At 37.3% G+C, this 12879-nt stretch overlaps 1 protein-coding gene across 2 annotated transcripts in view; it reads right to left on the bottom strand.

Annotated features, from left to right (window-relative positions):
• Positions 1–5936: 5936 nt before the first annotated feature.
• The window catches only part of CHN2 (chimerin 2), a 435484-nt gene continuing 428541 nt past the window's right edge, over positions 5937–12879 (bottom strand). For both annotated transcript variants that reach the window (XM_089669879.1, XM_089669880.1), the window contains one exon: positions 5937–12707. In XM_089669879.1, coding sequence (XP_089526005.1) covers positions 12536–12707 — 172 coding nt within the window. In that variant the 3' untranslated portion in view covers positions 5937–12535. The remainder of the gene's footprint in view (positions 12708–12879) is intronic.

Genomic DNA, 12879 nt, shown 5'->3' on the forward strand with positions numbered 1-12879 from the left:
AGTAACGATTCTGTGTCCCTGAGTAACAATTCTGTGTCCCTGAGTAACAATTCTGTGTCCCTGAGTAACAATTCTGTGTCCCTCAGTAACAATTCTGTGTCCGTGAGTAAAAATTCTGTGTCCCTGAGTAACAATTCTGTGTCCCTGAGTAACAATTCTGTGTCCCTGAGTAACAATTCTGTGTCCCTGAGTAACAATTCTGTGTCTGTCCCTGAGTAACCATTCTGTGTCCCTGAGTAACCATTCTGTGTCCCTGAGTAACCATTCTGTGTCCCTGAGTAACGATTCTGTGTCCCTGAGTAACGATTCTGTGTCCCTGAGTAACGATTCTGTGTCCCTCAGTAACGATTCTGTGTCCCTGAGTAACGATTCTGTGTCCCTGAGTAACAATTCTGTGTCCCTGAGTAACAATTCTGTGTCCCTGAGTAACAATTCTGTGTCCCTGAGTAACAATTCTGTGTCCCTGAGTAACAATTCTGTGTCTGTCCGTGAGTAACAATTCTGTGTCCCTGAGTAAAAATTCTGTGTCCCTGAGTAACGATTCTGTGTCCCTGAGTAACGATTCTGTGTCCCTGAGTAACGATTCTGTGTCCCTCAGTAACAATTCTGTGTCCCCGAGTAAAAATTCTGTGTCCCCGAGTAACAATTCTGTGTCCCTGAGTAACAATTCTGTGTCCCTGAGTAACAATTCTGTGTCCCTCAGTAACAATTCTGTGTCCCTGAGTTACAATTCTGTGTCCCTGAGTAACAATTCTGTGTCTGTCCCTGAGTAACAATTCTGTGTCCCTCAGTAACGATTCTGTGTCCCTCAGTAACAATTCTGTGTCCCTGAGTAACAATTCTGTGTCCCTGAGTAACAATTCTGTGGCCCTGAGTAACGATTCTGTGTCCCTGAGTAACAATTCTGTGTCCCTGAGTAACAATTCTGTGTCCCTGAGTAACAATTCTGTGTCTGTCCGTGAGTAACAATTCTGTGTCCCTGAGTAAAAATTCTGTGTCCCTGAGTAACGATTCTGTGTCCCTGAGTAACAATTCTGTGTCCCTGAGTAACAATTCTGTGTCCCTGAGTTACAATTCTGTGTCCCTGAGTTACAATTCTGTGTCTGTCCCTGAGTAACAATTCTGTGTCTGTCCCTGAGTAACAATTCTGTGTCCCTGAGTAACAATTCTGTGTCCCTGAGTAACAATTCTGTGTCCCTGAGTAACAATTCTGTGTGCCTGAGTAACCATTCTGTGTGCCTGAGTAACCATTCTGTGTCCCTGAGTAACGATTCTGTGTCCCTGAGTAACGATTCTGTGTCCCTCAGTAACAATTCTGTGTCCCTGAGTAACAATTCTGTGTCCCTGAGTAACGATTCTGTGGCCCTGAGTAACGATTCTGTGTCCCTCAGTAACAATTCTGTGTCCCTGAGTAACAATTCTGTGTCCCTGAGTAACAATTCTGTGTCCCTGAGTAACAATTCTGTGTCTGTCCGTGAGTAACAATTCTGTGTCCCTGAGTAAAAATTCTGTGTCCCTGAGTAACAATTCTGTGTCCCTGAGTAACAATTCTGTGTCCCTCAGTAACAATTCTGTGTCCCTCAGTAACAATTCTGTGTCCCTGAGTAACAATTCTGTGTCCCTGAGTAACAATTCTGTGTCCCTGAGTAACAATTCTGTGTCCCTCAGTAACAATTCTGTGTCCCTGAGTAACAATTCTGTGTCCCTGAGTAACAATTCTGTGTCCCTCAGTAACAATTCTGTGTCCCTCAGTAACAATTCTGTGTCCCTCAGTAACAATTCTGTGTCCCTGAGTAACAATTCTGTGTCCCTGAGTAACGATTCTGTGTCTGTCCGTGAGTAACAATTCTGTGTCCCTGAGTAAAAATTCTGTGTCCCTGAGTAACGATTCTGTGTCCCTGAGTAACAATTCTGTGTCCCTGAGTAACAATTCTGTGTCCCTGAGTTACAATTCTGTGTCCCTGAGTTACAATTCTGTGTCTGTCCCTGAGTAACAATTCTGTGTCTGTCCCTGAGTAACAATTCTGTGTCCCTGAGTAACAATTCTGTGTCCCTGAGTAACAATTCTGTGTCCCTGAGTAACAATTCTGTGTGCCTGAGTAACCATTCTGTGTGCCTGAGTAACCATTCTGTGTCCCTGAGTAACAATTCTGTGTCCCTGAGTAACAATTCTGTGTCCCTGAGTAACAATTCTGTGTCCCTCAGTAACAATTCTGTGTCCCTGAGTAACAATTCTGTGTCCCTGAGTAACAATTCTGTGTCCCTGAGTAACAATTCTGTGTCCCTCAGTAACAATTCTGTGTCCCTGAGTAACAATTCTGTGTCCCTGAGTAACAATTCTGTGTCCCTCAGTAACAATTCTGTGTCCCTCAGTAACAATTCTGTGTCCCTCAGTAACAATTCTGTGTCCCTGAGTAACAATTCTGTGTCCCTGAGTAACGATTCTGTGTCCCTAAGTAACGATTCTGTGTCCCTAAGTAACGATTCTGTGGCCCCAAAGTCTCTCTGGCCCTAACTCTGTCCCTAATACAGACAGGTCTGTCTCTCTTGAATGACCGGAGGCTAATGGAGAATTGTAAGATGGCCGCAATTTATAGCTCCACAATTACACAGTGCTGGCTAGCTGGCTGCTGATTGGCTAATGCGATCACAGGTCATGAATGAATGCATTATGGGTCAGCGCGCCTTGTCTGCGCGCCTTCCCAGAGATCCCCGCTCCGTCGCCACACATGTCGCCGCCATTTTTGGGAAAATTTGATTCGTGCATCCGAAGTTGGCTAATTTTCGGATTCGGCGCGAATCGAATATTTTCCAATATTCGAAACGAATTCCACTTCGCCATGTTCGATTCGCTCATCTCTAATCTATACCATAGTTTGTAGATGTAGAACTGTCACACAAAGCAATCAATATACACTTATTGGGATTTTTTTTACTAAAGACATGTAGCAGAATACATTTTGGCCTAAATTTATGACTAACTTTGAGTTTCCTATATATTTTTTATAGGCGAAAGTAAAAAAATAGTTTTTTTCAAAATGTTAGGTCTTTTTTTGTTTATAGCGCCAAAAATAATAAGCGCACAGATGCTCAAATACCACTAAAAGAAAGCTCTATTTGTGTGACAAAAAGGACATAAATTTAATTTATGTACAGCATTGCATGACTGCGCAATTGTCGAACTAGTGCAGCGCTGTATAGCAAAAAATGGCATAAATTGCAGTATCTATACCATATTTTCACACAAAGCAATCAATATACACTTATTGTGATTTATTTATGACTAACTTTGCGTTTACTATATATTTTGTAGAAAAGTAAAAAAAAGTTTTTTGGTCTTTTTTTTGTTTTTTATAGTGCAAAAAATAAAAAGAACACAGTTGATCAAATACCACAGAAACAAAAATCTATTTGTGTGAAAAAAGGAGATAAATTTCATTTGTGTACAGCATTGCATGACCAGTGCAATTACCAGTTGAAATAGTGCAGCGCTGAATAGCAAAAAGAGGCTTGGTCAGGAAGGGAGGTAAATCCTCAGGAGAGCAAGTGGTTAAAAAAACACAGTGGTAATCAAATACCCCGAAAAGAAAGCTCTATTTGTGGGGAAAAAATTCTATAAATTTCATCTGTGTACAGCGTTGCTTGACAGCGCAATTGTCTTAAATGCAGTGCCAAAAAGCAATAAATGACCTGGACATGAAGAGGGTAAATCTTTCGGAGGTCAAGTGGATAAAATACTCAGAAGGTGCATGTGTTTTATGGATGCCTGAACTTATTAATAAAGCACTTTATAACTTCTCTGCCTCCCACACTACAGGACACAACAAGACTGACTACATCTCCTTTCCTACAGAGAATTGTTGTATGTGTTTTGTATATGGGTTGAATGTTTTTAGCAAATTTTTTTTTTTTTAACTTTTTATTTCATACTTATACAAACAACACTAAAACATTCCATCTTCCAAAATATACTTTTTTCTTGTCTCCCCTAAATGAATAAATACATTCTATAACCCCTCCATCTCCCACCCCCCACCCATCCCCCCATCATTGTCTTATCTTTATCTGTATGCATTTCTCCATAACTTGTTATTCCGACCAATCTCATCGTGATTTCTTAGGTTACCTCCTTTACTTTAATTAGTTCTGTATAAGATTCTGCGGTTTTAAAATTTAACCAAACACCCCATATTCTCTTAAATATTCCCATCTTATCCTCTTCTAAACGTCTCAGTTCTTCCATTCTGAAAATGCCTTCCACTCTATCTATCCAATCCACCACCCTCGGAACCTCTGCCACTAACCAAAAGTTTGGTATCAAACCCTTTGCTGCACTGATTAAATGGTACAATACATTATTTCTATTTACTTCCGCCATGGGCTCAGAATAGTAGAATACGCATTTCAGTGGGTCCCCTTGAATATCTACCCCACATATTTCCTTGATATAATACGCTATTTCCCTCCAATAAACCTGTATTCCTCAGGCAACTCCACCAGATGTGCTCCATATTGCCCTTTTCTCCACCTCCTCTCCAGCACCATGGGGAGCTTTCCCCTTTCTGCTTATGGGTTATACTGGGTGTTAAATACCATCTCGCCAAGCATTTGTAGTTCATCTCTACTGTGCGCATGTTTATTACCTTGTGTGTTAGGTTAAAAATACCTTCCCTTTGCTGAGGGTTGATTTTTATTCCTAGTTCCTTTTTCCATTTACTTAAATATCCAGGGGGCTCTACATCATCTAAGTCCACAAGGATTTTATATATCCTAGAGGTGATGTGTTTTGGGCTTAATTCAGCATTCATTAGTTTTTCAAACGGGTTAATTTCTCCTACATCCCTAAATGGTTGTAAATTTGCAACAAAATGAGACAACTGGTTATACTTCCATTCATCTATTCTAACAAACAAATCCTTATTCTTTTTTAAATTTTGAAATGTGCATAATCTCCCCCCTTTTATAAGATCTTTCAAGCGTGCGTTTTTATCCTTTATCCATCTTCCACTTATTTTAACATTTCCTGGTGCAAAAAAATCTGTTCCCACTAGTGGTATCAATAGTGAATTAAATTTCCATTTTTCCTTATTGTGTAATCTGTCCCATGTATCCAACACTATCCAAGTCAATTTACTCGATTCTACATCTAATGTACAAAACCCGTGAGGTATCCAAATCACTTTATCTAATTGTGATTTACTTAATTCCCCTTCTATCTTTACCCAACTTTTCCCTTGTGAATTAAAAAACCAATCTATCACCCGTGACAATATTACAGCTGTATAATACTTCTTTACATTCGGTAACCCCAGTCCTCCATTTGCTTTTACTCTGCATAACACTTTATAACTAATCCTAGGCTGTTTTTAGCAATTTTGTGTTCAGTATCCTGGTCTCTAGCCATTTTGCATTTGTTTTTCTTGTACGTTCCCTGCTTATATTACTTGAACCTCAGTTCCTGCCTAGCTTGGGCTGAACAATATATTTTTTTTTTCCTGGTCTGGGTCTCTGCCTTGTTTATTTTCCAGCTTATTTCTGCTTGTGTCTGTTGTCTGCAATTCTCTTTACATATATTGCAGCTTTCCCTTACCAAAATTGAGCTTAGTCCTATTTTATATTCCAGTCTTTAGCTAACCCTGGCAAATAATATGCCCTAAAGTCTAATTGTTTCTCTTTCTACAGGTGCCTTGCCTGTACAAGGGGTGCCTTCATGGTTTGTAGTACTAGTTTACTGTTTTGCTCTCACAGCCAGTATTGCACTTTCTTTCAGAAATTATCACCCTGGCCTCAATATAAGAAGGGTGTTTGACACAAATATAAACATGACCTAGAGTGAACACTTTAGTAAAATTCGGCTTTGGGGTGAGTTGTTAGTTGGTGTGTCATTGACTATATGGTTCAGTGAAGCAGCTGCATACAGATGACAAAATGCTGAATTTAAATATTTGCACATTTATTGATTCAATCATGTTTTTACAGGTCATAAATTACAAGTTAAAATCATTTCACAAAACAAAACTTCTTCAAAAAGCACACTGAAACAAAATGCTTCAAGACAGCATAAAAAATAAAACACAAAAAGAGAACATTTTGGCAGTAGAATATGTAATAACTAAAGCAAACCCAACTAAAGCAAATTCAAACTAAAGGACATCTGATATGCAAGCAAGCTATGGTATATAGGGAACTAGGGGCTTTGTTCATTTTTTCTTATCCTGAATGAATAGGGAAGATACCAGGCTGTTTCAAACACGTGATAAAAAAGAGGAACCCCAATAATTCTGCTTCTCTTACTACCAAGAGAGCCTCAGGACCCACCCACATGCACATACTTCATATTTGCTCTCCTGGCAAATTTCCACTGTTTATGGCTCTTTCAGGCTCACTGAAAGGGGGGAGAGGTAATCATGAATATTTTTTTTATGGTAAATATTCAGAAAAAAGTCATGAATTGATTTACCCTGTATAATAAAACTTTCTATAGCAAATCATGTTCATGTGTGCGTTTCTGCTCTCTAGGTCACGTACACTATATTACTGGTTCTATTGGTTTAGTACATCAGCTTTATCATATATTTAATAGAAAATATAATAATTTAATGAAAATGTCAAATACAAACCATGTGTGTGTTATGTGTGTTATTTCTTCTATCCTTTTTGAAAGGTTCCCTTGTAAAATGATGCAAAATAAAATGTCAATATTCTAATATAGACCCTACACAACAATTTGTAACAGGGAAATAGTAGAGGTTCGACTATTAACATACTGTACATAAGTAATCAATTCTAAAACCCAATTGTAGTTTATCTGTTGAATGAAGCAAATTAAATCATGGTGGCTAAAAATAACAAATGATAGCTATTTTTTTTTTTTTTTACTGCTGGAGATTTTGTAAAGGTGCCTCAGCAGAAAAGGACTATGTTCATCAGTATGCTGTAGAGAGACTGCTGTGCTTTGTGTGAAAAGTCTCTCTACAGAAGTCTGACAACAGCTAAGTCACAGCTACAACAATCAACTCAGCAAAGGATAATGAGCTTTGCAGATTGGAGCACTCCAGGTCTAAAGCCTGGTACACACTTGCCCAATATTGGTTTCAGACACAGCTTGTTCGACAGCTGCCGATCAGCATCTGATCAGTGCTCACAGTCAATGGCTGCGAACACTGACTGGTGTGTTCTGGTGTGGGGTTGGGGGCAGTACCCCCCCCTGTAAAAACACAGTATCTGAGAAGTGAGATACCTCTTCTACCATCACATAATTAGTATAGCATGCTCCTTGCGAGCGCCTCATTTATTTTTTTGTTCATCCTGTTGGGTTAAACAAAAAAAAAAAAAAAAAAACTGTGTGTGCCAAGCTTTAGCAGGGGAGAGTTGAACCAATGAAAGGAAACTACTTGTGTCACACACAGTGCAACTGTCATTCTCTACAGCATACTACCAGCTTTTTCTCTGGGGCACCTTTACAAAAATAATGAGCAGTAAGACAAATACCTTTTTTGAGCCACCCTGTGTTGATTTTTTATTTTTAGATAAACTACAACTGGGTTACAATTACCCATCTAAATCAACAAATTGTGGTCAAAACTAACCTTTTAACCTTTTAAGCTAAATATTTAGGTTTTTTTCATCCCTTCATCTGATTTTCATCTGATAAAATTGCAGAATGTTCAATCAGGTAGGGTTGGCCACAGCATTTAGTCAGTAATTGTTTTGGCTAGTTCAGCTATTAAAGAAAAAATGTTTTGGCTAATTCCATTGTTAAAAGTATGAGCTTCAGTAGAAGCAAAGATATACAACAACAAAACATGTCAACTGCCAAATTATTTTATTTCAAACATACCAAAGATAGCAGCTCACCAAATATTGCTGCCTTGATTTTTTTGTGATAACAGGACATTGAAGAACCTTCATAAATAACAAAATGTGCACCTATTAGAAGATCTGAAGATTTTATTGTTAGTGAAGATTAACAAGGTAAATAAAACATTATTTACCAGAATTGTTAAAAAAAATAAAAAAACTGGTGAAAACTGGTTAAAAATGCCACTATCATAGTATAGGCAATCATTTTGGGCCTGCCTCATAAAAGATACTTTACTTCGCAATACACACTGTACAGGTGACAGACATTTATATAACACTTAATCCTGTCTATCTTTTTAAATTAAAGAGATATTTAGACCTACATGTAAAAATGTAATTGCGCACAGCACAATAAAAAATACTACATGCATTAAAATGCTCAACTGCTTTAAATGTTTCAAATGGTCAGCAGAGAATATGCCTTTTGTAATTCATCACCATCAAAGTTTGGGTTTGATTTTTCTTCATCCACAGCAAATATTGCAGTAGTAAGTAGATGCCATTTGGTGAATTACCGACTGAATGTCTATATCTCTAGAAGTCATGTCACACTAGCAATCCTGCTGCTGGCTGCAACTCGCCAGCAATAGGATCATTAAAAAGAACACTTCCCTGCTCCTTCAGCTCCACTCTGTTGCTGGCCAGCCAAAGAGCTTTGATAAAGTGACACTGGTTCAGAGGCAAGGGAGTGACACTGTGGAAGCATAAGTGATATCTTCTTTTAGCAAGGCAAATCAGCATCATAATTGCTAGTGTGGTACAGCTCTGAGGGACTCTAGTGACAAGATTTTTATATCTCACCAGCCTTTACAAATTCATGTCATGAGGATAGGATTCACTTGTAATGGCTATGCGGGAATAAGGAACTCAGGTTCAGAGATCTGGTCCCAAATGATATAATGATGATGGGCAATTCAATCTGCATGCAGCCATCCAAAACTTAAATACATACGCTCATCTATTCCCAGCTAGTGCAACTTCTTGCTCCAGTTCCCGAGGTAGACCAGATAGACCTAAACTTGCACAAGACTGGCCATTACCAGGAAGTGCAGGGGCTAAAGAGAAAAAATTTTGCAAGCAAAAAAAAATACTGAATTGGCCTTTAAACTGTTCTTGCATGCTAAAGTATGTCTATACCTAAGCGGTCTGTTTACAAAGACTTGGCAATTTCAAGCACATTAATCTGCCTGGATCTGCTCACATTCACCACCATCTACCAGTACCTAAAGTGTATGTTACTTTTATTTTTTTTCTATGTATGTGTGTTCACATATGTGTATTGTGAGAATGTGTCATCATTTATCGGTTTCATGTGCTTCTTCCATCTGAAGTACCTGGGTGATCTTTCCAGTCATCTTTTGTCCTTGCTCTAAGCTGACCACACAAAGCAAAGAAGCTGTTCTCTGTTAGAGTGGTCAGTTTTTCTTTGGCTGGCTATTCAGAGGTACAAGACACTTTGCAGACACACACCATGCCTATATTGGGTAGTTTGTTCAGCCACCACATCCCCGACCAGTCACAACCTGCATCATGCCTCATGTATCAGGCTGAACAGACTATGCAATACAGGTACACTATGTGAATGCAGGGTGACTTTTAACCCCATCCCCCACTATCAGGAAGAAGAGCTGCATGGCCACATGACAGAAAGTTTTAACTTTGTAAAAAAAGGTAAGATATCATTTCTGAAACTAAGCAAAAGCAGGTATGGTGCCTAATATTAGTAAGTGTCTATAACATAGTATGTTCACAATTACTTTAAACTGCCTGGTGTTCAATGTGGAGAGGGGATCCTGCTAGATGAAAATTACAATTACCAATGAATCTTAAGCAAATTTGCAATTCATTTGGATTTAGCTAAAGAATTGTGCAGTGTCAGTTGGATCCACAATGATGATTGCTATTGACATGGACTTAAAAGTGACAAAAGTAAGGTAACAATAGCACTGAAGAGGTGTACAATGACAGCAGATGTGCTTTATAAATCAGTTAATTTTGGGTGTGTTTAATCATTTATAAACAGACCACCATAAATGTTCTATATTATTTTTTTCTTTAGCCAATCCTTTTTTTTTTATTCATCCAATCCTTTTTTGTACTTTTCAGACATAGTAAAAAAAATTGCCCGAGGGGGAGAAAAAGTAATGGTAGCCAAATCTATTAACAGGGCTGCCTGCAGCCAAACAAAATGATAGTTCAGGTTCTTCAATCTGTACAGCTGGAGAACTCAGAGTCGGGAGAACTCTGATAGCATACTGAGAGCACTGAACCTCTGCTGACTGTGGTGACTGTTTAAGCCACAGCAGCTGTACATACAGCTCTATACAATGCCCCAGGCTTACATTAAAATACTTTCATCTAAGGAGAGGTTTTATTTTGCAGTAGCTGGTGAGGCTGAGCTGTAGCTGTTAGAAGCCTTGGATCTCCTGCTTTATGTGTAGGCACAATCACCTGGATTAGGTAGCAAACACTTACAATTCAGATACTGTAATATGGCGCAGAAACATTTTTAAAAGCTGTTCAAGGAAACAAATCACAAAAATCCGATCAATTTACAGTTACTTTTCTTCTGAAGAATATTAAAAACTGCAACAAAACATACATACGTATATTTATAACAAACCATTTCACATCTCAAGAACAAAACAATATCAAAAACTGCTCAAAACTAGTTTAACTGTCAGAAAAAGTGCTAATCCTCCATATGTAGCAGGTAAGATACATCCAGCAAAAAAGCGTCTCTTTACATTGCTTTCAGCATTTTGATGGGACTCACCACACATTTTAGATTCTGGCTCAAAAGTCAGAGAGGAAAAGTAATGTATATAAATACTGCAATACATGTGATCACATGTTACATGGTTACAGGTAAAGCCCAACTTCAGGAAATGAAAAAACTTTTATATACAATGAAGGTAGAGGAATGGCAGGGTGGGGGTTATAACCTCTGTAGGTTGTTAGTATTGTCTGCATTCATTTTAGAGAGATTTCCCCTTACTTCATGTTTTAGTGAAGAAGTGACAGTCTCTCCAATGGAGACAGAAACAAATGTTCTTTAGAAGAATGAGAAAAGGTTAAGCTTTGTTAACGTTTAACTGTTCTACACTTAAAGCTTAAAAAATAAAGTTTTGGCTGGAGCCAGGCTGTAATGGCAGTATTTTGGTCTAAGTTAACCATTTCAAACTCCCATAAAATAATCATAAATACTTAGCATTTTTAAATAAATGCAGATAAGGCAAAAACAAAAAATCAAATTTTGGTTGACAAGTAGCATATTACATGCTCGCACACTGACTGCTGGAATAATGGTACAGTAAAAAAAAAAAAAGACCAACTGCCCAAATACAGTGGTGTAACAATAACATAATTATAACACACTGTATGCTTTTCTAAATTTCTATAGTTATGACCACTATATATCTATAAAAATTAACCCAATGTCATAAATGAAAAAAATATTGGAATACTTTTTCCAGGTGTGCTGAAAAAGCCACAATTCAGAAGCGAAATATATTAGGGCATCAGGTTAAACAAAGTTTGTGGGTAAAGGTATAAAATTTAAGAAGGGTATTTAATTATCCATAATATACTGAAAATATTCCTATAAATAGTACAGAAAAAAGATACTATAACTTTCTTAATTTTACAAAATTAAATTTACTTTTATTTTTAACATGTCATATTTTTTCATGAAAAAAACGATCTTTTACCTTTTCTAACATCGTCAGGGTTAGATGCCTGAGACTAAAAGTGCACTCAGTGTTTTTTGAAATTTGCACAGTAATTTGTTCAAAGAATTATTTACCAAATTCTTCTAAGTTTTCTGTGTTTTTTTTTTAATCTATCCAATTGGATCGTGACAGAGACATTATTTCACAGCTAATTTAAAACATGAGCTCATTTACTCCTGAAGGGCTTTATAGAAAAAGCATGTACATCCCTTATTTATCCAATCAAGTTAGGATGATTTGAAAGAGATGAACAAGGGAGTCTTTTTAGTCACTAAATAGCAAGACACACTTATATTCATAACTAGCTTACATTAGAATTTCAAATATTATTTATTAAAGCTTTTCCTGTTTCTTTTCCTCCCTCTTTTGTATTTGTACTGAAGATGGGATATCTGGGGAATATGTATGAAAACAGATTCAACAAGTAACCCTGTTGGAAAAAAAAAAAAAAAAATTAAAGTGAACACTTTAAGAATAATACTTTCAAATATAATATTGGGGTGTTTTTGTGTTTGCGACAGCTCAAATAAAGCACTAAACACTATACTAACATCCCTTAATATTTACAGGATACTGTAAAAAGTATACCATGCTGACAACATTTTAAAAATAGGAATGTGTGTATAAGACCACAAAATTCAGCCTTGCGTGGTTGAAAAATATTTTTTGATAAGAGGACTTTGTTTTCTAAAAATATTCTTTTCAAGACAAAACAAGGCAAAGAAACAACCTGGCTGGATTATCTTTTTGTGTCTTTCTCCTTTTCTAAAGGAGATAAATTCCATATGTCTATGAGACACATGTTTCAAATAATTTGGCATGTATTGTATCTGCAGTTCAACAGATACTAAAGTCCAACTAGTGAACTTATGTTATTATACATGTTCTTGCTGCTTTAAACACCTTGTCTAAAGCTCTGGATGCAAAAACCCCTCCTTCATTCAGAATAAAACATCTTCATTTTGTATTAAGAGCTGCACAATTTGCTTCTGATGTCGCATGTCATTTAAGGAAGTGAGGGCATTTTCCTCTGGAGGTCTCATTAATGTTGGTCCGAAGACAATGCCAAGATTTTCTGCCCCCATAAGATTGTCCTTCTCATTCTGTGTAACCCTGGAATAAAAGAAAACATGACAATAAATATTACATAATAACAACAGTAAATTCCTGTTACCAAAGTTCATGCCAAGTCATTTTTTGTTTAGTTTATAGAAGGATTAGAGTCTCTGTCAGGTTTTTACTGCTATTGAGTTAGAAATGTCCCCTCACATACTGTAATAATGAC

The sequence above is a fragment of the Staurois parvus genome, unplaced genomic scaffold (assembly GCF_062004578.1).
Source record: "Staurois parvus isolate SC_StPar_1 unplaced genomic scaffold, SC_StPar_1.0 ptg000082l, whole genome shotgun sequence".
Classification (NCBI taxonomy): Eukaryota; Metazoa; Chordata; class Amphibia; order Anura; family Ranidae; genus Staurois; species Staurois parvus.